At 40.5% G+C, this 26,023-nt stretch overlaps 1 protein-coding gene across 10 annotated transcripts in view; it reads right to left on the minus strand.

The window, feature by feature from the left end:
• Positions 1–26,023, minus strand: part of CAMK2D (calcium/calmodulin dependent protein kinase II delta) — a 208,939-nt gene that overhangs the window by 55,572 nt on the left and 127,344 nt on the right. For 6 of the 10 annotated variants that reach the window (XM_053251683.1, XM_053251681.1, XM_053251684.1 and 3 more), the window contains exons 5-12: positions 24,154–24,219; positions 20,186–20,258; positions 13,124–13,226; positions 11,685–11,768; positions 8,204–8,298; positions 6,062–6,184; positions 4,960–5,043; positions 1,555–1,597 (exon numbers count right to left, since the gene is read on the minus strand). In XM_053251683.1, the coding sequence (XP_053107658.1) occupies positions 1,555–1,597; positions 4,960–5,043; positions 6,062–6,184; positions 8,204–8,298; positions 11,685–11,768; positions 13,124–13,226; positions 20,186–20,258; positions 24,154–24,219 (671 nt within the window). Of the gene's footprint in view, positions 1–1,554; positions 1,598–4,959; positions 5,044–6,061; positions 6,185–8,203; positions 8,299–11,684; positions 11,769–13,123; positions 13,227–19,147; positions 19,221–20,185; positions 20,259–24,153; positions 24,220–26,023 lie in introns of all 10 variants that reach the window. The other 4 variants (XM_053251682.1, XM_053251680.1, XM_053251686.1 and 1 more) reach the window with 1 other exon arrangement.

Here is a 26,023-nt window from a genome sequence, read left to right on the forward strand (position 1 = left end):
TTTTCCAGTGTTTCAGCCAGAAGTCTTTCCAATCCTTGACATTTTAGAGCCTTCACCTGAGAACTGGCTGACATGACAGGCCGTGGGTAATTTGTTAATGGAGTCCGAGCTGCCTTGAGGCAGAGAGCCTTCAGAGTAGTTCCTCTTCAGGGCAACAGCCTTCATAGACATATTTTTAGCAATGAACAGTGCTTTTTGTGGGGAGGGGAGAGAAGTAAATATCACTTCCCTATCACCCTCCCAGCCCAGCCCATTAAACCTCAGCGCAACCTCTCTGAAGGCTCCCTGCCTCACGGCAGCTCTGACACCATTTACGGATCACTGCCCATCATGTCAATCACTAGGACTTAAGTTTGAGTACTCAGTTGTAAAAAAATAAAAATAAAAATCAAATCCATGGTTTAAGATACAACAGACTTTGCACAAGTTGACAAATACCTCATTGTCATGATAAGGGGGTTCTGTGAAAGAGAATAACCAAGATAACCAAGATAACCAAGCTAAGATTCTAGGAGTTGTAACACTTTAAGGATTCAAGAAAGAAAGTTTGACATACGAGAAACATGTCATCTAATCGAGCCTAAGTACTGGTTTAGATGCTCAACATGCTTCCGCACATGATCCACCCATGTATTCCTTGGGGACTTGCTTGTGTGAAAAATATGGCCTGTGTTACGCACTGATGCAATAGCAGCCTCTCAGTGGCAATTTCCACTAGTTGTGCAGAACATTTTGTAGTTGCGTCAGTCATGGGAATAACCTCTGTATAGCTGCAACTGCGCCCATGGATCACTTAACTTACACTTCTTATATTCTCCATGAGAAAGCATGTTTAGGTATTAGTCAGGGAATATTATGTGGGAAAGTGTTTTGAATGGATGAACAAGCTTTTAATCTGCATCCTTTCCTAGCTACAATGCCATCAACTTTCATGTTTAAAAACCATTTACAAAATTGTATTTTGGGGCTTCCTTCCCCTAAGAGCAGTTGTAGGTATACTGCCAAATGTGATGTTCTCATGAAAAGAGAAAATAAAATTAAAAGTTGGAGCATTTGCTCTGAAGTTACTCCTCTTCTTCCAAAGGACGCGATTAAAACACAGACAAAAAAAAGTAGAAACCCACAAAGCAAAGTAGACCAATATTAATAATGTAACACACACCATAATATTAATTGCCATTCAACAAAAAAGCCTTCAATATGGACCTGCATGTATCTAAATCTTTTTCCAGTTCTAACAGAGAAGAACTTAATACGGCATGTTAGAAAAATGTCTCCTGGTTGCATGTCCTAAGGAATGCCATCAGATAATTTTCTGTGTCCAACCAACTATAACATGAAGAGAAGTGAGAAATTAGTAAGGAGGAAACATGGAAGTAATAATGTGCCCACTCAGAATTCTCATCTCACCATAATTAAACTTAGCCAATGCATCAGAGAGATAAACATCATATGTATAAAACACTAAACCATGGCACCCAGATACATCCAAAGATGAGACAATTTTGATATACACCAATAGCAATATAACAACTTGTAGCACCAGGAACATACCTGAAAAATTTCTTGTAGCCAGCATAGTTGTCAAAATAGCTCCCTGAAAACACAATAAATGTAAAAAATCAAAATCCTTCACAGTATTTCTCAAGAACAAAGGTATATTTCTTTTAAAATATAGAAATCTAGTATTGGATAAGCAAATATATGTGTATGTTGAAAGATATCCTTGTAAATAGGGCATATCTGTAAAGTGTTTGTTCATTCATGGGACTCTTTAGGAGACAGTTCTCAGGGGAACCAATATTCAGTACCGTTCTGAGCTATTCTAAAGTATTTCCAACCCTTCCTCCCTCACTCTTTTTCTGTCTAACCAAGGAAAATAACTAGGGATGTGTAGAACGTTCCAAGCTCGGAACGTTACATCTCAAAACTGGTTGTTTCGAGTGTTCTGAGCTTGAAACAGAACACTGTTAAAATGAAATGTCTGATTTGAGCTCGCGTGGAATGCCCTCATTCCAAGTTGGAACATTTTGAGTGTTCCAAGTTGTGCCAGGGCGGGTGGCAAGAGGTACCGTTAACAATCATTGCCTGGTTACCACTTGCATCTCCCAGCCGACGTGAGGAGTGGCACCCCGCCTTGAATCTCGTGGAAAGGCTGCCCCATCTACAGTGCTCTTCTGGCCTCTGTGCACGCACAGCAGCCATTTGCTCACAGGGCAAGCAGTACCAAGGTAATGATTTTTAAAGGTTACCCACTCCTCACTGTCCCTCACCGCCCCACCCCTGCTCGGAACACTCAAACCAAGAGCTCGTTCCATCAGAACAACTGGCTCGACTGATCGTTCCGATGAAATGTTGCGGGGATTTGCATTCCATTCTGAGCTCAGAACGGAACGCAAATCCCGTTCCGTGTACACCACTAAAAATAACTGCATACATAATACAATATTATTTTCTAAATGCACATTGTTTTCCTCCTTAAAAATATGTTAATAAAAAGGGTGTGTGTGTGTGTGTGTGTGTTAATAAAAGAAGGGGTGTAAGTGTTAATAGAAGAAAGTTTGTGTCTGTCTGTCTGTCCCCACATGGATTCTACAAGAGTCACTGATCAGAGATAATGGCTCCAATTCAAAATTTTGCAGGGCTTAAATGCTCATGGACCTCTATGTGAGCAGGGTCCTCTGTTTTCCCCCAATATCTGACAATGATTTATTACAGTCTGGTCAGCTTGACATCAATATCTGGCAAGAACCTACAACAGATTATTAAGCAGCTGGTCTATGAGCATTTAGAATGTGATGATTACTAGGAGCCATGGGTTTGTCAACAACAAGTTATGGCAGACTAAGATTACCCCCTTTTAACAGTGTTATTAATGTAGTAGGTCATAAAAATACAGAGAACATACTGAATCTTGATTTCAGCAAAGCATTTGACAAAGACTCCCATGATATCTTTGTTGACAACATGATAAAATGCAGGCAAGATGTTGATACTACTGTTAGGTGAATTTACAGTTGGTCAAACAACCTTACAATGGCCACAGCCTCAGAAAAGACTCCATTTCCCAGAAACATTTGGGTCATTCTTAGGACTCCAGGAAAAGTAAAGGGGGGGGGGAGTAATCTTAAATACAAACAACTGAAGACACTGCCTGCTTCTTTGCTGTTGGGCACATAGATATAGAAAATCAGCCTGTTTTCCTTCCCCTGTAAGTAGTTCTTGAACGGTTAAGCGAGGGAACCAAAATAAAGCTTCAGAAGGCCAAAGGGTTCCATACAGTTTGCTTCACTTTGGTCCAGCTTCAATCCCAAACAAACATGGTTCACTTTGGTCTGAAGCTGAATAGCCCCCTGAAGTGTCACTTGGGTCTAATAACCAACACCTTAGAAGACATAATCAAGATTCAGAATGATGTGGACAGGCCTGAACATCAGGCCGAAACCAGTAAAATGACATTCAACAGAGATAAATGGAAACACATACATTTGGGCAAGAAAAAGTAAATGCACAAATACAGGATGGGGAGAACCTGGCTTGGCAGCAATACATGTGAAAAGCATCTAGCAGTCTTAATAGATCCCAAGCTAAACAAGAGCCAGCAATGTGATGCAATTGTTGTTGTTTTTAAAAAAGCAAATGCAGACTTGGGCTGCATTAAAGAAGCATAGTGTCTGGATCACAAGAAGTAATAGTTCCACTGTATTCTGTGCTAGCCAGACCTTCAGTCAGGATTCCTGGCCTGCTAGCCAGACCTTCAGTCAGGAGGCAAAGCGCGGTTACACAGAATAAGAAATGGACTTGGTTTCTGTTGCTTCTGAGGATAGGACAAGAATCAATGTGTTGAAATTACAAAAAAGCAGATTCAGGACAGACATTAGGAAGAATTTCCTAACTGTAAGAGCTTTTTGACAATGGAACAGTCTGCCTTGCACAGTGGTGGACACTAGAGGTTTTCAAATAGAGGTTGGACAACCATATCAAGGATGGTGTTGCAGTTTCCTGCATTGCTCAGGGAGTTGTACTAAAAGACGTGCAAGTAATTTTCCAACCCTAACATTCTATGATTCTAAGAATTAAGCATATTGTGTCCATGGAAAATTCCTGGACATTACAGAGGGCAGGATTGTCTATGCAATGCACAGGTACGAGGGTGACTGTTACAGATTTCATTCTAAGGAAGTCAGCATTTCTAAATCCCACTGAAATTAATGCAATTTAGTTACAATTACCTTGCCTCACTGATTTCAACAAGTGCTTTATCACAACTAATTTCCATGGATAGAACCCTGTTTGTTTGGGGGACAGGGGCTAGGGGTGTGTGAGCCAGCTCAGCTCGAAGGCCCGCCCTCAAACTGAACCGAAGGGAAGCCGGTCCAAGGGTGAGTCAAGTCGAGCCAAGCCTGGCTTGAAAACCCGGATTCGAAAACCTTGCCTGATTCCCCTTTACAAGTATACCATCAAGCCCTTGAGCAGGCTCATAAGGTGGCTCCAACAGCTGGGCTCAACTGAGTCCAAGCCCAAGCCGCCCAAAGTGGCTTGAATCAGGTCCAGATTTGACCCAAACCGGGCTAGCCAGTTCCATGCACATCCCTAGCAGGGGCCGGAGAGTTTTCTTTTGGTTTTTTGGGGGTTTTTTTCCAGAGAGAGAAAAAATTGGCAACAAACTCTGCAGTAACCCAATGTATGACCTACCAAGGGGGGAAATGGCAAGAATAATTCAAATGGATTTCAATTGTATTATTTACTCAGAATGATTTTAGGCATTTTTGCTTAATTTTCCATGGTTCCCCCCCAATAAATTCTTTGGTAGCAGGACAATACTTAAGAGAAAGAAGGATATAATATTAGAGAAAAGTGACCAGAGTCCATGACAGGGGAACAATTAGTCATATAGGACACAGAAGCTTCACCCACTAAAAATGGTAGCCCTTCGACATCTTAATTTTGCTCTCTTACCTTAAGTTTCCGTCTTGCATTGAATTTCTTCAGGCAGTCTACAGTCTCCTGTCTGTGCATCATAGAAGCAACAGTAGAACGTTGCTAAAGGAAAAAGAACAAATGTTTTAATGCATGTGATTATAGATGCAAGATTATTCAGTATGCTCATGAATAATGTTTTCTAGAGCCTCCTCAAGATATTAGTGGCAACTGTGGAATCTCAGACCAGAATGACAATCTCCTCCTATCAAATGGGTTCAACTCTACTGGCATCAGCCCCACAACCCCCAATAGTGGAAACCTGATACTTTGCAACATTTCGCCTTTAATGATGATTGATGAATTTGAAGGCCTTATGTTTATAGTCCACCCTTTACACAAGGTTCAGTTAAAAGTGGTGGGATGTTCATCAGAATAACTAATGAGACTTACAGTACCTGTTTAAAAGAGACTGTGACACCAAAGAACCCTAGTTATTAAAAAGGATGCTCTGATTGCTGAAAAGTCTAGATCATAAGAGACATTTTGCTATTTAAGCTGAAGATGAACGCATAGTGAGATTTGTAACTTATATGCATATTCTCCAACTACTCATATCAAAATGCTACTACAGTCTCTATGGAGACTAGTTGGTAGAGTGTATTGCAAATACTCGACTCATTATGGTGGCAAAGTAGAAAGGAGGTAGATAGCAGTAGCAACTTCTACATGGACAGCGTAAAACTAGAGCTTTCAAGGAATTCTCACTACTGGAAACTGGGTCATTCTAGAGGAGGCAAAGCTGAGGGTCCAGTGCATTGCAGTTAAGGGAGCTAGCAGGAACCATCTTCCTAGGGTAAATCCGTTCAAGTGCCTAGAAATAGCTAACAACACTCTCGGTCAATAGAGGAAGTCTACCTAACTGGAGCAATATTTACATGTCATAGCCCCAGCTACAACTCTGAGCTGATAGCTTAGACTATCATAGAAGCAAATTATCCAACGACATTGCAATAAAATATATGTGGGGCTGAGGTGGGAAATGAGGTGGGAAATTGCAATAAAATATATGTGGGGCTGAGGTTGGACCTTGAATTTTGCTAGTGAAGGCTAATATATTGCTCAAGTGAAAGTTACTTACACAGATCCATGGGTGTTTGAGGGCCTCTGAGGCATTGATACGTTTGGCAGGGTTGATTGTAAGCATTTTGTTGATAAGGTCCTTAGCTTCTGGGGTTACTGTGTCCCACTCTGGTGAAGGAAACTTGAATACACACACAAAATACTCATGTTATACAAAATCAAATAGGTGGTACTTTTAAGAATCTTAAGAGTGAACACAAGAGAATTTGAGCGAACTGTTTGAAGATATATTACTTTCTGGGTCTTCCTGCAATGTGAAATACATTTATTTCACATTAAAGACATACAAGGAGGGAAAGACCAAGGGATCATCAGGTTCAGACCCTTATATTCAAGATGCTATATATAGCTTAACTTACTTCTTGCATGTAATGAATTGGCTACATCAACATAATTTACTTTGGTGACATCTGGATTAAATAAAAGAAGACACGGAAAAGCCTAATAGTGCATAGATTTATTTTTTTAAGTGATAAGAGGAACAGGGCAGGGAGAATTGGTGAGAATTTATTAACCTTAAATGGAGGCGTGAATCAGGTTGCCAATTTTGAACTGACCACTACATGCCATTGATCCTTACATGATGATTAATGGAAGCAGTAATTAAAGTTGCATCATGTAGTATGGCAAGCACTACACCTGCTAAGTTTGCAAGACTGTGCTTTTTCTGAGAGCAGGCTATTACATTATGAAAGGCAATTTGCAAGGAGGAGTCCCCTGAGACAGCAAGAGGGATAATCATGGTGAAGAACAGACATTTGTCTATTTGGAAATACATTACTGAGGGCATGACATTGGAATGAGCTTGACAGGAGAAAAGCTCCCATCATTCTGAAATGATTTTGGGCTGCAGCAGCTGCCAGTCTTAAAGACTCTGAGCTGTGAGAAGATATGATGGAAATACTGTAGGCAGTACCAGTATCTGCATGGCTCATTTCACAATTCTTTGTCCCAGGCACACATATGCAAACTTGTAAGTGAACTAAGAGAGACCACAGCTGTGAAAATCAGTAACAAGTCTAACTGAAGGGTAAAATGAGGAAATGTAAGCAGCACCAGAAAAGAAAGGTGTAGGGGAAGAAAAGAGAACTTTCATTACAGGTGTGTGCATTAGAGTCAAACAAGGTAAAGAGGCACAGAGCTAAATTGAGAGAAGCTATTTATTTGATCTGTTAGCCCTTTCCACATTATCACACAGATGGCAAGTTCAGATGACCGCCAGAAAATAAGGTTCCAGGCAATCCAGACGTTGCAGGCAGTGTGTGCTCAAAATGAGTTGAGCTCATTTTTGTGATGTCTGAACCTGCCATGTCGGCCAGGATCCTCTGCTGCCCAACTTCAACTTTGGGTTGCAGATATCAGGTGAAGGTCAGGTGGCAGCAGGAACTCGACAATGGCAACCAGACATTTTTGGATTCAAACAACACGGAAAGGGCTGGAAGCTGCTCATGCCAAAAGCGCACTGTCCCCAGGAACCTCTGATTTTCTCCTAGCTTATTTTCCATGGGTCAGTCCCCTGCTAACTGAGCAAAGAGGCACCTTTTAAAAGTGGTGATTCTCTTCAATGAGCAGGGGGAGAGCAACTGGCCCTATCCATCCCCAGCACAGCATCCCTCCAGTGGCTGTTGCTGGTGTCTATATTATGTTTCTTTTTTCAGATTGTGAGCCCTTTGGGAAAAGGGAGCCATTGTATGTATGTATGTATGTATGTATGTATGTATGTATGTATGTATGTATGTATGTATGTATTATGTATATGTAAAACCCTTTGGAAACTTTTGCTTGAAAAGCGGTATATAAATATCTGTCATATTCGTATTCATCTGAACCCACCCGGAGCAGGCTATCTTGTGGCTTCTTTGTAACACCATAGGTCAATTCATTACTCTTCATTTCATCTTGTCAAGTTCATGTAGCTTAAACATGAAGGGTAAAATGTCATGTAGCAAAAGAGACACTTTACACTGCTAGTTGTGGACTAAATGAGACACATATCCACTGTCCAAAGATAAATGTACAGGAAATGGAATTATATGGATGGAGGGGGAGCCAAATGTTTAATTCAATACCTTTATTTAATTCAATGAGCTAGCATCAGAAAGAAAGAAAAACATCCAAGAAACTGCCATGTATTACTTACATCATAAGCACCAGCCTTGATCTGTTGGTAAAGTCTGTGTTGATCTTCATCCCAAAAAGGAGGGTATCCCACCAAGAGGATATAGAGAATAACACCTGGGAAAGTCCAGAATATTATTACGTAAGCAACTAGACCCACCTAATAGCACAGCGGGGAAATGACTTGACTGAGCAAGCCAATGGTTGCCACTTTGAATCCTGCTGGTATATTTCCCAGACTATGGGAAACACCTATATCGGGCAGCAGTGATATAGGAAGATGCTGAAAGGCATCATCTCATGCTGCGTGGGAGGAGGCAATGGTAAACCCCTCCTGTATCCTACCAAAGACAACCACTGGGCTCTGTGGTCACCAGGAGTTGACACCAACTCGATGGCACACTTTACTTTAGACATAATGATCGATAGACTTATTATCTGAGAGACGACAAAAACAGATATGACTGAGGTGGTCCAGGATTGGCTCTCCCAGTTTGTTTGTTTTTAAATTAGCTTAAAAATAGGTGCTAGGAGCTCCAATTTTGATTGAAGCAGTGGTACTGTGGTAGCGGTAGTGGTGTTGTGGTAGCAGGTTAATCCTCTCTCTGACAACATTCCCCCTGAACTTATTTGCACTCCACTGAAGCCGTAACCTGGTAATAGCCTTTCTAGGAGGAAAGTACGCATATCTGTATCTTTCCCTCACCCAGAAAGGCAAATTAGAAGAGGTTTTTATGGCAGGGGATTTCTGAACAAGATGTGGTGGCAGACTCATGTTGAAGAACAAAGTTATTCTTTATTCCCTATAAAGTACGGTGGAGGTAATCTGTAGTGCAGCATGGTTGGCTGGAAGAGGAAGCTGAACCTTTCCCCCTGAAATGGCTTCCTTTTTTCTTTTATTCTTTTTTTACATTTATATCCCATTCTTCCTCCAACGAGCCCAGGGCGGTGTACTACATACTTAGGTTTCTCCTCACAACAACCCTGTGAAGTAGGTTCCTTAGAACTGGTTTTGCCTTGGTGCAGCTTTGCTCAATTATAGTCATGTTACCTGGGAAAAAAGCTGCCTTTTGCAGCTTGGAGTGGGGGGAGGCATGGGAAGAATTCAGCTTCCCCCCCGATCTTATCCATAAATTCTGCTCTTTAAATATCTCTCCCCTCTATTTTATACAGAGATTTAGTATGAACCATGATGGGTTGTGATCTAGTTGCACTTTGAGGTGCAAGATAATTGCTGGGAAAAGATAAACTACTTGTACCTGACAGTCCAATAGTAAAGCTCGCAGATAAACAATCTGAAATACTGTTCAAAACTGCAGACAGCAGCACCTAAGTGGCCAAGTAATTGGCACCATGAACACTGAGAAGTAGATGTTACCATGCACTTTTCAAGGAGCTTCATCCCAAGAAGGATGATGCTTTATTCCCTGATCATGGAATCAACCTAGGTAAGATCTGTAATAGTAACAGGATATTTATATTCTTCTGTCACTGAGACAAGAAGCATCATAAGAAGAATGCAGATCAGAAGACCCTCCAGCTCCATTGAGAAAGGATACAGAGTACAGACTACATGATGATAAGAGTTGTTGCAGACCACCTGAAAATAATTGTTTCTAATTTGGCTACCAGAAAGGCTTCCATAAAACATGCTCAGAGCAGCAGCAGGAGTGCTCATAATGGCAAGAGAAACACCTGTTAAACTAAGGAGAAGTCTCTGGAAAAACATCTGCTCCCCAATACCCTGTTTGCTACCACCACCTGAAGGAGTCACATGATAAGAACATAAGAACAGCCCTGCTGGATCAGGCCCAAGGCCCATCTAGTCCAGCATCCTGTTTCACACAGTGGCCCACCAGATGCCGCTAGAAGCCTACAGGCAGGAGTTGAGGCCATGCCCTCTCTCCTGCTGTTACTCCCCTACAACTGGTACTCAGAGGCATCCTGCCTTTGAGGCTGGAGGTGACCTATAGTCCTCCAACTAGTAGCCGTGGATAGACCTCTCCTCCATGAAGTTATCCAAACCCCTCTTAAAGCCATCCAGATTGTTGGCTGTCACTACATCTTGCGGCAGAGAATTCCACAAGTTGATTATGCCTTGTATGAAAAAGTACCTCCGTTTGTTGGTCCTAAATTTCCTGGCAATCAATTTCATGGGATGACCCCTGGTTCTAGGGTTATGTGTGAGAGAGAAGAATTTCTCTCTATCCACTTTCTCCACACCATGCATGCTTTTATAGACCTCTATCATGTCTCCCCGCAGTTGTCGTTTTTCTAAATTAAAAAGCCCTAGGTGTTGTAATCTTGCCTCATAAGGAAGGTGCTCCAGGCCCCTGATCATCTTGGTTGTCCTATTCTGCACCTTTTCCAGTTCTACAATGTCCTTCTTTAGATGTGATGACCAGCATTGCTACTATCGCTTATGCGATCAACAGCACCCAGCATTCCAGATCTACCACTGTGTGGGCAATGACATCACTTATTGTGAACTACCTTGAGAAACATTATGCTTGAAAAACCATATGCAATTGTAAAATAAAATAAACTGGTGGCTTGATGGCACAAATGGCAGCAACAGTGGAAAATAACAGACGTATCAGAAAAAATAACAGTCTTGAAAGTCATTTTTGTTACAATAGTTCAATAAATGGTAACTGAAAAAGAAAATCCACAGAAAATCGCACTATGAGTCAGTCAGGCAAAGGGTACGGAATTCACGACTGTTCCTATTTAATATGCCAAATGAGCCACATTAAAAGATTAAAAGTGGCCGTCTCTTAACCTAGCTACAAACATCATTCCAGACTTATACACTGAACTGTTGGCTCTGCTGAACTGCAATTTTAGGTTCTTCATGGAAGTAATACATATTGTAACTAAACATGTTTTCCACATGTTATGTATTGGGCTTTTCAATTACGTTCCTAACACTACAGGAGAATGTGAAAGTAAGAATATAGATGAGAAATATATTAAAAAATCAAGTGACTAATATTTGTAGCACTTATATATTACTAAAATGATGTAATGTTCTGTCCTTGCAACACTTGTGAGGTAGCTGATGGGTATTTTCAATTCACAGATGAGACTTGAAGCTGTAAGATTTGCCTATGAAACCACTATATTTAGGGTCAAACAGTGGTTTGCACATGGGTTCCTAGGTTCAAATCTAACATTCTGTTCATTGAACTACATTTGCCCTCAACTAATACTGGTGGTGGTGTTTTTCGTGTGTGTGTGTGTACACATATGCATCCATGTGTCCTGGCCGGGCATGCCCAAAGGATTCAGAAGCTGCTAATATCCTCAAGGCAATAAAAAGTAAGGATGGAAAAGAGAAGCAGCAATTAAGAAACAAAAGAAAAAGCATTGAATCTGGAATTAAATTGGCCGAGGCTTTCAGATGCAACAAAATAATGAAGTATAAAATCGCTCATTGTTGCTAGGGAGATTTTTAAAGGAGCGTAAAACCATTCCAGCGCAGGAATTAAACATTATCTTACCGCATGCCCACATGTCCACTGGCTTTCCATAGGGATCTTTTCGTAGCACTTCAGGGGAAAGGTATCCTGGTGTGCCGGCAAAACCTGAAAAGACAAAACTATTACAGTAAAGGGAAATAGCCACATCATGACAGATCTGCATATAAAACATCACTGAAGTATGTATGGATATACTAGATTTTCTTTTAATTCTTCCACATGGCCCATCTGCAGAAAACAATCTACCTATTTAGCTGCCTCATTATGAAATGGCAGCATTTGTGAATTACTCTCATAAACTCACCATAGGCCTTCTGCTGTGAAAAACACAAATGCATTCAGGAAATCTCAACAGGCATATTGGGAAAAGCACTTATCATATTCTCTGTTCAGTCCCTCTAGAAATGTGAGATTACCCACTATGGTAGTTTCCCCACTTCATCTTGTTTTATGCTCTAGAGATTTAGCCAACTCTGAATGTCATGGAGGAAGAAAACAGAAAACAAATTTGTGCTTCCTCTTTCCATATCCATTCACCTCCCCAAAGAAACTTGGGGTCAGATTTATGGGATTGCAGCAGATGTAAAGGACACCCTTTGCAGGTGCAAAACTCTACTAAAAACATACAATTCATGAACTACAGCATTTTGATGAGATATAGTAGCAGGGCCATCAAGGAAGAGCACAGTCATAATAAACAGCAATTATTTATAAATTATTTATAAATGCTTAGTATGCATGAGGTGACATACAGAAACAGAAAACAAAAGACCCTGCCTGCCAGATCAACATTATAGATAGATAGATAGATAGATAGATAGATAGATAGATAGATGGATGGATGGATGGAGGGAGGGAGGGAGGGAGGGAGGGAGGGAGGGGGAGAGGGAGAGGGAGAGGGACTTTGCAAAAGACATCAGTGATCTCAGACCAAAAGTCAGGTAGAAACCATCTGATCACTCTAGTAATAGAAAGAAAACAAAGCTATAAGTGGCGTCAAGCCCCATTCTAGCAGTCTATTCTAGGACTGTCACAAGCAAGAATTCTAGAGCAATGAACAACATTAAGCTAGCAGCAGCCTGGGAGAGAAAACAGGCTGGGAACTACAAAGTAAGAGATTGAAACCCCGCCAGTGCAGAACAAATCCAAAATGGATTACTGGGATATTGAAAGACACCATTTCTATGGCTGGACCATTCTCCTCAGGGCAGAGATCCTGCAATCCGCCATGCAGTATTGCACCCCACCCCAGGACAAGGGCAGAGTGTCTGCCAGAGGAGAAGGTCAAAGTGGGGCAGCACCAGAGACAGCCTCTGGCTTTATGGGCAGGGCCACTCAGCAGGAGGCTCACCCAGTGGGTGGGGCCAGTGAGACAGCAGGTTGTGGCCTGCCCTGAGCAGCTCAATGGAACAAGCCTCTATGGGATGGCAGGACCGAGAAGTAAAAGAGAGTTTCCTTACCAAACCAGGCCTGTTGTTCACCTTGCACTTCAATAGCCAGCCCAAAATCTGCCAGTTTTACAGCTGCTCCCTTTAACTTGCTAGCTAGAAGCAAGTTCTCAGGCTTTACGTAGGAAGAGAAAAGGAGGGCAGGAGAAAGAGAGATCAATTATTTTATTAAATGCGCCCATAAGATTAATTACTGGAAAATTACAAAGTAATTTATGAGTCAGCCGGGAGCATGCATGTGTCTCTATTTGCGGGGAGGAAACTACATGTTTTTCTTTCATTTTCATAGGCAAGCACATAAATATACTCTGCTATGAGCATTTGGGGGAAATGTACCTTTTTAAAAAGTACCTTAAAGGGTACTTCAGAAGAGAACAATTACGTAATTGCTCCTGAAGGCTTTTTCTCATATTTTAATCCTGTCTGTAATTATTTTAAAATGTATAGCAAAAGTCTCGCCCCCTCCCAATAACGTTCTTTGTGCCCCCTTTGCTCCCACAGACTAGTTTTTCTAGAATTGTTCCAGCACAAATGGACACCTCTGACCCACCGATCCTCTAGACCCACTGACTTGCCAAAAATCTAGAAAGGACTGCACAGACTGTAGCCTGAGAACCTGAAGAGCTGATGCTGGTCAGGACAGGCAGTGTGGGACAAGAGGGGCCATAGAGTTGACTTCAGCAGCTATCTGCTTGCATGAATTCTCCATGATCTGGGAACCTCTGGCTCCTGACAAATGTGCACTCCCAGTGGGCATGATGTCTGCACCCGCCAGCCCAAGACCAGTTCCCACCCTGAGTTACTGACATCCACTAGGGATGGGCACTGAATAGGGCGGAGGAAGTTCAAAGGCGGGGAGGGGATAACTTTAAGGGTGGGGGAGGTGCACTTACTGCCCCCTCCGCTTCCCTCCTCCCCGCCACCAGCCAGCACTCCTTTAGTAAAGGTTGCGGCAGCAGGGAGGTATGCTACTGCCCCGACGAAGCTTTTACTAACGGAGCGCCGGCAGGGGGAAAGTGGAGGAAGGGGCAAGTGCACCCTCCCTTGCCCTTAAAGTTATCTCCTCCCTGCCTTTGAGCCTCCGAACTGCCCAGTGTTCGAACCTGTTCGGAGGCCCATAAATGGGCAGGTTCATGCATATGCCTAACTTCCACTAGACTTCCTTCCAAATTTTGCCAAATATTTGTCACTTGGATTTGAAGTTGAGCAAAGAAAGTCAGGATAAAGTACAGAAGAATTTGGTAATCCGTGGCAGAAACTGGTCTTGGGTAGATTCAGACATCACACTCTCCAGAAACATACACACACCAGGATCTGGAGGTTCCTGGCTTACTGACTTTCAGCAGATCATCTGAACCCCCCCCCCCTAATTAAATAACTATAATGAATTATTAATATCAGGAACTATTTTACCTGATATTTTACCTGGAAAAGTCACATGCAAGCAAAGCTACACTGAGGGACACTTAACTGTAGCCCAAATTGTTTTCTTAATTTAAATTAGTATGATGTATCAAGTTCAGATTACACATCATCCATTAAAAAAACAAGCTAAATATGCCAGTCACTATTTGTTCTATATATACGCTCTCATAAATTATAACAATGCCACTGTATTTGCCTAGCAGTTTATCACAGCTCTTTTATACTAGTCAAATGAATCTACAGATTGTTTTTTCTTGCAGGCAGGCAGAGAACTTGGTAATGATTACTTCCTCGAAAGCATTGCTTATGTAAACCACTTAAAGCTTTGGATGATCCTATTTATCCGTGACCTTCAACAACCCCATCCAGTGGAGCGAAGGTGGTCAAATCACATGCACACCTTCCAAGTAGATAAACACGTACCCCATTTCACAGCATGTGACTATGAAAAAGAACTAGAGATTGTTCTTCCTGCTAAGTACTTAACACCTGTAAGCAAATTTATTTGGATCCAAAGAACTGTAAAGCAAATATCACGGTCATAAGGAAGTAAATATGATACATTACAAACCACAACCCACTTCAATAGCAAGCTCAGTGGACTTTTGGGCAGCTGGACTCTGCCCTAAGACAGCATGCACCAGCCATTTCAGGACAACAGGAAATGTTAACATATTTGTCATGCATGAATTCTGAAGATATGGGGCAAATGTGCACAATTGGGGAACGATATGGGAGATTTAACAGCACAGTCTTGAGAGTTCATCCAGGAAAGGAACAAGTCAGTGCCTAGATCACAGTGTTACACTTTAGCTGCAGTTGTGCATGTAGAGAAAAGTCAACGATTTAGCCTCTCTCTTGCTCATATAATGTGAATCAAATGGTCATCATTCATATTTTGTGTGAATATCTAACATGTATATGAAAAAATATATTATAATAAAATAATAAAAATAAAAATAATATAAATATAAATAATAATAGGAAATGCTTCCAAATTTAAGTTTAGGTTTTACAGCTAAAGAGATTTCACAGACACTTATGTAAGCTTAGCTAGGGATGTTTCTGTTTCCACAAAGGATGTTTTCTGTCCAACTGGATCTACTCAGAAACTACTGCTATTATTCTGAAAAAGGTATTGCCCCAAATCCAGGTAAAGTTGTGGTCATGACTAAGTCCCATTGACAGTCATGCCTAACTCAAGTTCATTGGCTGACATCCTAATAAAGCACCAGTTTTACATTTAAAATGCTTTGAGTGTTGGTTCGCCCAAAGTATACGGAAAAAAATAGCCCTTTCTCAGTAACAAACCTTTAGGTGGTCATTTGCTTCAAGAAACACATGACTGATCTGTACTGTTGATACTCTGGTATTTCAGTATGGCACAAGATTATAAAACTCCCTTGAGGGAGGTCCAGCAGAGTCCATTGTTTTCCACCTTTAGAACTCAGGTAAAGAATGGGTTGTTTAGGAAGGCTTAAGATTTAACTATCTAAGAATTTTTACTGGCTGATGGAGAAGAGATTTTTTTTAAAATTCACATGATACTATTAAGTTTTATTACTTATAATAATTATAACATAATTTGAGCTTCAATCAAGGGATTTTTTAAAAACCAAGTTAAGATAAATAAACAAAACATATTTCTCTTTATCAGGTGCCAAATATTTTAATCTTGTTGACTGCAGCCAAGGAATCTCCATTCAACTCTGAGGTGACGTGGGAATACTGGTTATGTAACAGCACAGACAGAATGCACAAATACTTGAAAAATAGCTTTTTCATTTTGTCAATGATACTGACAGATTGAGACAAGTGCAGCACAAGGCCGAACGATACATGAATCATTCATTAGGCATGTCAGCCTGGCAGTGGCAATATTAGATGAAAACAGCAAGAACTTCTGTGCACCTTCTGAAGGATACTAAAAAACCTGCCGTGATTGAGTTTGCATAATTTGAAAAGGTGTTAATGAAAGTCTTTTAGCATTTCTTAGATATCCTGCAGATTTAATTAGGGAAACTGCAATTATAAAAAAAGCTCAACATGGATAGATAAAGTCCCAGTGATTTTAGTGGGAGAGATTACAGCATATACTTAATCCTTCCATTTGAATAAAACAACACCACAGAGTCTTATGGAACCATAAGACCAATACATGTATTGTGGCACAAGCTTTTGTGGACTATGGTCCTCCATGTTGCCAGGTGCATTATATGGTCACTGAAGTTGCATGTCTATATCCATAGAGATATGAATGAGTGTAGACAGAATGGGGAAAATCTATTGGCTGACATCGTAACAAAGCACCGATGTAACACCAGTGCTTCTGAAGAGATCCAGACTAAGACAGCATCAGTGCTAGACGAATTTCAATGACTTCCCTTCCCCCTTTGTGCCACCTGAAAATGTGTTCCTGGGGGCTGACCAACCCTCAGGCTCCATGAGAGGCCTTCTCCTTTAGTTTAGAAAAGAGGCAACTAAGGGAGACATGATTGAGATGTATAAAATTATGCATGGAGTAGAGAGAGTGAACAGAGAGAAATTTTTCTCCCTCTCTCACAACACTAGAACCAGGGGTCATCCCTTGAAATGGAAGGTCGTGAAATTTAGGATCAACAAGACGAAGTACTTTTTCACGCAGCACATAATTAATCTACAGAAGTCTTTGCCCTGCAATGTGGTGATGGTAATTAGTTTGGATGGCTTTAAAAGAAGCTTAAAAAGGACAAATTCATGGAGAACAGGTCTATCAAGGGCTACTAGTCTGGTGGTTATATACCACCTCCAGCTTCAGAAGCATGATGCTTCTCAATACCAGTTGCAGAGGAGCAACAGAGAGGGCATACCCTCACCTCTTACTTGTGGGCTCCCAAGAGGCATCTGGTGAGCCACTGTGTGAAACAGGATGCTGGACTAGATATGCCTTAGGTCTGATCCAGCATGGCTGTTCATGCTCTTATCTTCGAGTACCACAGAGTGCTTCCTGGGGAAAGGGAGGTCACTGAAATTTGTCCCCACTGCTGAGTCAACAGCAGACCTGAGTTAGTTGAGCTTTTCAGAAGCACTGGTGCTTCTCCAGCTGCATTAGTGCATTGTTGTTATATCAGCCGCTGTGTTTTTGTGGCCAATATCAGTCCAGAAATACAGGACATAATAGTATGTATGTCACAGTACTATGGAGAGCACACATGAATAAATAATTCACTCAAATAATACAAGACCCAGAAGTCTGGGAAATGGCCCATCTGTGAGTAGTTGCTAAGAGAGACAGCAAACTCAACAGTGTAAACAAACACTGAGAGAAGGGCCATTACTTTCTATGGTGAAAGTAATGGCCCTTCATGGAAAGCACTTCCATGATTTATCAGCACCCAGGTTTCATAGTGCGAAGCAGCTTCAGAGTTCTGGGGTTCTTTTAAATTTTGTTACTGGAATTATGACTGACTTAGAATTGTACTACAGAATGTCTCCCAAGAAATATTCCCCTGGTTTCTGGGAAAATCAAAAGGTGTTTAATTGGCTGGATTGTGCCCTGTGTACTTTTATGTTAGGGGTTTTCAAATGGCACTGTGAGACTCCTTGAGCTTAAAATAAAATTTAAAGCAGGTTCATCAAAGCCTGGAGTGTATGTATAGGATCAAACTAAGCTTTTAAATGTTCATGCAGAATCATTGAAGCCTACATTAATATATATTAAAAACTGGGAACTATTCATTTGCAAAATTCTTATGAAAAATTAATGTCTTTTTCTTAGAGTGTGCTTTGTTTCAGCATACACTGCTGCATCCTCCCCCCCCACAAAAAAAAACCCAGCATTAAATTTTGCATTTTAAAAAAAATCAGATTTAAAAATCCTCCCAGCTCTCACTTTCCCCTTAGGCCTTGAAATGGTCAGATACAAGGCAAAAGATGCCACAGTGATGCCCTAGGAAGAATTCTAAGTTCATAAGTTCAAACTTCTTCTAGTTCATAGGGAAGAATGCAGTGGAATCAACTTGCAGAGGAGGTGGAGCAGGCAAAAGGGGAACTCGAGTGTCCCATTGCATTTAATGGTGCAGCTCAACAGCATTCCATCTCCTAATACATATCTTATTTATGTATTGTTTATTTTTCTATGTAAACCGCTTTGAGAACTTTGGTTGAAGAGCGGTATATAAATATTCATAGTAGTCGTCGAAACTCTGGCAGATACTGTATGTATTCTGACCACTGGCCCGGCCAAAACACAGAAAGGAAACTTAGCTGGGAAGCTCCAAGGGAGGTTGCACTTCTTCGAGTTCATGACATTTTCCTTCTCAATGCCTGCCTCATAGCTTCAAACTCTTTGACTTACAATGGATTGACATGAGACCTGTCGGTGAGACACGTTTAGAACTTTTAAGCGATTCTTTGCTAGGCAGCATGTCAGCTGTTTATGTCAAATCAGAGCAGAAAAGGAAATATTCCTCAAGCTGTAAGCGGTTCTGTGGTTCTTTATGTGGAAACTAAAATTGTCCCAACACCCGGCACATTAACAAATGATGTCTCTTTGTCTCTACATGCAAGATTGCAGCTAAACAGTGCTTCGAGACTGTGTAGTGTGGTATCTTCCCCAACAGCATTACTCACCTTCAAGTCCCGATGGACTACGCCCATCTGATGGCAGTGTAGCACAGCCTCCAGGATCTGCTGAATGCAATGACTGCATGCAAACACCAGGGGGCGTGTGTTAGTTCCAAGCTGTACACTCACTGTCTGTATACCCTCAGTGAGACTGGGTTAAAGAGCAAAACTAGCAAACAACTGAGATTGTGATGCACAACCTCCAGAAAAACACATGCATTCCTCAGCTAGAGTAGGTATTGCCTGAGACATCACGAGTGTGCCACTAAGAAGAACCTCATTTAGCTCATGTTCATCTGTGTGGTGGTATTGTGAAGGAGAAGTACTGTTGTGGACTCCACTTTAATGCACAAGTCCTATTCTTTGGCACATGTTGCTTTATATACTGGCATACAGATAATGAAGGCAGATAAGACCTAATAAAACTATTTTCAGCCTTGTATTAAATATCTGGTGCAGTTTGTTCCTTCTTCTGGTTAACTGAGAGGACTTTTTGCACCAGCAACCTTTAAGGTAGAATTCCTTTAAGTAGCAATATTTTGAGGGGAAAATAATTATTCACTCTTCATGGTTTCATTTTGCAGAGTGATTATTTGCTCACTTTTGCCTGAGGGTTCGTCCTACTCTAGAAGAGCAATGCACGGCCAGTTGTTCTGCTACTACAACCCACCGTCTCTGAACAGAAGTGGTGTTTTAAACCTGCAGGCTGGCATACATCACAGCCAAAGGTAAACTGCAGGTGCAAGCTGCACGATGGATGCAACCTCCTTCCAAGATGTATGGAGATACTGACCACACCACTCGGCATGGTGGCCAACATCTTGGAAGGCCATGGTCTTGCAACACCAATTTCATCTTTCACCGTGATGTATGTTAGACCTGTGAGACTCGCAAACCAGAAAGCAGCATCATGCATTATTCATTTGTCATGTTGAGGGTGAGGAGGGATAGCCAAGGGAGTGTCTCAGCTGACCCACCCCTTAACCTCAAGCCAGAAACATAAAATAAAACTTCTTAGCCAACCTACGGGCACCAGATACTGACCTTCAGGTCTCTGTGAACTATGCCATTTAGGTGACAATGATTAACACTTTCTAGAATCTGCTGTATACAATGACTGTAAAGATACAAGGGCAAAATGGAAGGGAAAAACATTTTAAAGGCACATAATCACATTCAATGCAAAAATCAAACTGAAGTAAATTATAAGTAGAAAAAAATAATCAAATCACATTTTTGGACATGATTTAATTACACACCAAACTGGAACACAGCAATGCTGAATACAGAAAGTTAGTTTAGGATCTTTCAAAATGAAATAACATTTAACACATAACGTCGGCATCAACATATAGTCTCATTTGTGTGATATTTTCAGTGGCAGGGAGATTTTTCAAGTATTTGGCAAAATAGACATCCATAGACAAAGAGGTGCACATTATTGCAGAGGTTCTTGTACTCCTTAAGAGTAATTTATATCATGTCAGTGTGTGAGCTTGGGTAGCCACATGTGTGTGCGGGCGGAGGTGGGGACTTGTCCCCCTAAAATTCAACATTTTAATTCTAAATGTACCCCAAATGTTTTGACAATGTACACTGAAAAAGAAGTTAAGATTGGCTTCAGACTTGGTGCTTTGCATTCCACAGCCAAAGCAGGTGCCAGGTAATAGATTATGTGTGAAAGATCTAAAATGCAGCCTTGGGGGCACCTCTGGAACCTGCTCTGATTTCTGCTTTAATGTCTGTATAGAATTTACTCATTTATTTAGTTATTTATATATCGCCATATTTATATATAGGCGGTGTACATAATCCAAGTTATAACAATTAAAACACTTTCACAGAATAAAAGCAACTAAAAGCAATACACAGAATAAAAAAAATTAAAACAATTTAAGAGAATAAAACAATTAGACAAATTAAACTAATTTAAAATTAGTTTTAATTAAAAACCTAAAAAAACAGGTGTGTTTTGAGGATCTTTTTAAAAGCAATCAGAGATGGAGAAGCTCTTATTTTGACAGGGAATGCATTCCAAAGCCCTGTGATAGCCACAGAGAAGGCCTGCCCCTGAGTCACCACCTGACGAGAGCTAGCGGCAACCATATCCCAACCTCCCCAGATTATCTTACTAGGCGGCAGGGTTCATGACAAAAAAGGCACTCTCTTATGTACCCTGGACTTACTGTTAAATGGACAAATCTATTTGAATTTATTTGTTAAAGGTTAGGTCCAAAATCTGTAATACTATATCATGTATGCACGCACAGCCCAGATCCTGTGGTCCTCTTTATTTCTCTTTAACACTATGCCAGGGTTTAGGGGTATTAGTGATATAGAGACTGCAAGAAGTCAGGACAGTGTCCTGTAGTTACAATTTATAGACCCAAATAATTATTTGCGCAGACATCCTTGAATGAGAGTTGGATGAAAAACTGACCCCCGTACATCTTTATGGAACACTGTGCACAAATAACCACCATTAGGGGATTTTACATATTGTTTGGTTTCCAAATGATGTCGGGAAATACATAGAACATTAGGCCATCAACAGGAACAATATGCATATTCTCCAATTGAAGACTATGCCCATTCAGTAATACAGTGTCCAACATAATTTGGAGCTCAGCAATCTGGCTGCACAATTTCTTGTTCATCCCTGTCATATGTATAATGGCTGTTTGTGCACAATGGCCAGTTCTTATGCATGGATGGGGCAATAACTCAATGGTAGAGCATGTTTTGCATGCAGAAAGTTCCAGGTTCAATCCCTGGCATCTCCAAGTAGGGCTGAGAAAGACTCCTGCCTGAAATCTTGGAGAAGTCACTGTCAGTCAGTGTAGACAATACTGAGCTCGATGGATGAATGGTCTGACTCGGTATAAGGCAGCTGCCTATGTTCTCCATTCAGCTCACATTAACGCTAACATATCTAACAATATCTACACACACATATAAAGTCAACATTTGTACAAGAGGAAAAGAAAGGGAGAAGGACAGACAAAACAGAACAAAAAGCACAAGTTACTAATACCCGTCTCTTTTAGAAATAAAAATAATTTGAAAAATATGTGCAAATCATTCAAGAGTTATATAATTTAATCAGAAACAGCTGTATTTTGAGGAGATGTGCAATAAAAGGAAGCTCAAGAACTGCATTATGTTTTTCAGACTGATTGCATTAAAAATGTGTGGCTAATCCTACATTTCAGCATAGTGCTCAGGGCTCTCTCAGACAGAAACCAAGACACTAACTCGGGGGCATAGACAAAAATATAACAGAGTTCCTCAATTTATACCTCCATGTTTTAAAATTTTATCACAGGCCATGGGCCTGTAAGACTAAACACATTTTGATGTTCTTAACATATTTACAGCTAAGGACAAAACCACATGAAGTCTGTTTGCCATCTGTAGCATTTGTGAGAATAACAAAGATTTCACAGGGATGAAGAGAAAGATTTTTAGGCAGGGCTCAAAAACTAGTGTCTGGTCAATTCATTCTTTCGTCCTACAGGGTGCTTTCCAGATTAGCCGCTCAACAGCAGCAAAATGCTTCTGTTCAGGCAAATCGCATTCAAAATGCAAATAGCAAAGCACACAGCAGGGGGAGCAGTCTCACAAAAACTAACAACCCCCCCAAAACAGTAACTTTTTAACGCCGGATATATGACGTTATAGCACTATATCACAGTGATTAAATTTGAAACAAGGCACTGGAAATATGAATGGCAGAGTAGATTGTTTCAATCCCTAAAATTTCCAAGTAGGGAAAAACCTGTCCAAAACCCTGAAGAGCTATCACCAGTCAGTTCACACCTAGATGGACCAACAAAAGTATAAGGCATCTTGGTGCAACTGGGAGCCAAAATCCAGGAATCTAGCTTCTTTGAGAGTTCATGAGAAAATAAACTAGCAGAGGTCTAGTACTGGGATAGGGGAAACTAGTTAGGACTGAGAATCAGTAGTAATTATTTCTTGCTTCAAGTAGGCACACAAAGGGCTGGTTCAGATGTTGCTCCCAACCTTTCTGAAGCGCAAGGAAAATGGCAGAAAGAGGCTATAAGTAATGTGTGGTGCTAGCATGGAGATTTTCTATATAATTAGGACAATCCACACAACAAATTATTTACAGATCATGGCATCAACGGTATACTGCTGCCCAACTGAATTGTTTTCTTTCAAGAAGTGTTCATCCTCTTCAAGATTAAATAAAACTATTTTTTGATGTTCTGGAAATGTTGCACGCATGGGGTGTGTGTGCATATATTGCTTATGAATTCAACATAAAACTCACTCTGTATTTCACTCAAAATTGATGTGCTAGATGAGAGATGGGGAAAAGGAGAATATAACTTTCTAGCAAAAAAATAATGGCCAACGTAACGGGCAGCTCACCCTTGATGGTAGGAACCATCAAGGACCTTCAGGGCTGCTGTGTAACTTAAAAGGCAACCTCTGTGCTGTATGGGCTGCTGTACAATGACTGAAAAGTGCTTCCAGGCAGCAGTGCAGGGCTCCCTTCATTGGGAAAAATGGAAGGAGTGCTGCTCTACTGCCCAGAAGCACGCTTAAATGATTCTTCAGCAGTCCTATTGCTACACCATCAGTGTTGACTTTTAAGTTTACTATCAGAGGGCTGCCAGTCATGTTGGCCAATGTATTTTAAATGATAGGGAGGGTAAATTTTTCCAAAACAGAAAAGGGAAAGATGATCAGATTCCCCACAACATTTTTGCATGTATTTGTACAATAAAATGATTGTCTGGCAAAGTTTCTATAAGAAATGCATTATAGAGCTAAATATCTAAATTTGGGCTTTCCAAAAAAGAAAAAAAGAACCATTGCATACCAAACTGATATCGGTTTCCAAGTAGGCACTAACAGAAATCTACAATTCACAAATCATCATTATATTCTGGTGCCAAATATCACACTGAATTTAAATAAGCAACTAACAAAAGAAGGTTAACAATTAATACGGATTAAAAGTCTTGAAATCCAGCACTTACCTTGCATCTGCTTCACTGTAATATTCTCTTGCAACGATGTCCTCAAATAATTCACCTCCAGTGACTCTATTAATAACAAGAAGTATTTTCTAGTCAGAAAAAAAATCAGATTAGATCTATACTTGTGTATGCTTAAGACAAATTATCAAACTGTTATAGATGTTACATCACATGGCTACTCCACATGTTATCCTATGACAAATGCAGGTCTATGCAGTGGAGAACTGTAGCCAATTTCAGCTGTTTCACGCACACGGCAGCGTGATAGTAAATACCACCAAATTTGTTACACAAGCACATGATTAGTGATAAATGTAAATTCAATATAATTGTGTTTTGCACATATATATAATGCGTGAAACATATTTATTTATTATCTCTCTGTGTAAACCGCCCTGAGCCATTTTTGGAAGGGTGGTATAGAAATCGAATTTATTTATTATTATTATTATTATTATTATTATTATTATTATTATTATTATTATTATTATTATAATAACTGAGCCCCTGGTGGTGCAGTGGTAAAACTGCCGCCCTGTAACCAGAAGGTTACAAGTTCGATCCTGACCAGGGGCTCAAGGTTGACTCAGCCTTCCATCCTTCCGAGGTCGGTAAAATGAGTACCCAGAATGCTGGGGGCAATATGCTTAAAATCACTGTAAACCACTTAGAGAGTCTGGCTAAAGAGCGGTATATAAATGTAAGTGCTATTGCTATTATTATTATTATTAATCAGCCTTTCACCCACCCGTTGTTCTGGTGACAAGCCCCAAATTTCCCAGCTACGTTTATGTAGTACCAAATACAGTCCCAATGAGATGTCATGCTCTGTTCCCTCCTTTTTCCTAATTTCCCATACTTTGCCTGACTGCTTCACCGCACATGATTAAGATATGGGTACACCTTGAGCATGTGTGTCTCCGTCAGCATGTGTTTCTTAACCGTATAAGAACACGGTTTGTCCAAACTGCTCCACTACACATGATGCAATTTCTACTTTAAACCAGTATTTGGATTCTATAAGGTAGTATTTAGAGCACATGCAGAAGGCCAGATCAGACCAACCATTCCTGCATTGTGGAGGAACAGTGTGCTGGGAGAGCAAGGTATAAGACTAAGGTACATGGTTTTTAGCTAATTAATAAACTCAGCCAGAAAACTAAACATTTGTTCTGTGCTCAACAGGAAACTCCAATTAATCCTACCAAATGACTTTTTTTGCTGTCAAGCAAGGCTTCTCTCTGCTATACTGCTGATTCTAAAGTTGAAAGAAGTCTGAGATGATCCACTCCTGCCTCCCTGAGAAAAGTCTTACAATATTTGAGTCAATGATCTGAGGAAGAATTGACTGGCCTATAAGTGGAATCAAAGATGAGATATTTATTTGGCTTTAGTAGGGCAGAGGGATAGGCTTCATAAACTGAAAACTCTCAGTTTTCACCTTCCAGTAGAACTAGCTCAAGAAGATCTTGAAAGGATTTATAATCTCTTTGATGGAAATCCATCAGGTTCAGGGGCCTTTCCCATCTTCATGGTATTAACTGCTTCTTCTATTTCTCATTGCCCCACTAGAGACACTCACTGGACATAATTTTTACAGAAAGAAGGAAATTTAATATCTGGGATGGATTGATCTATCTGGGATTAGTCTATCTGGGGTAGCTTGAGTAAAAGCCTTACTGTTTTGCTATAATTTCACTTGTCTGTAAGAGCAAATTATGTAACATAATTTCATTGTTACTTATGAGCTTTCACACGAACAGAGGGTATCATTTTTCATTCTTCCTACTTTAATTTTCCTTTGTGAAAGGTTTCTTAATCAAAAGCTATCCAACATAAACATATAAAGTAACCACATTTTCTAGAAAGG

Source organism: Hemicordylus capensis, chromosome 5 (assembly GCF_027244095.1).
Source record: "Hemicordylus capensis ecotype Gifberg chromosome 5, rHemCap1.1.pri, whole genome shotgun sequence".
Classification (NCBI taxonomy): Eukaryota; Metazoa; Chordata; class Lepidosauria; order Squamata; family Cordylidae; genus Hemicordylus; species Hemicordylus capensis.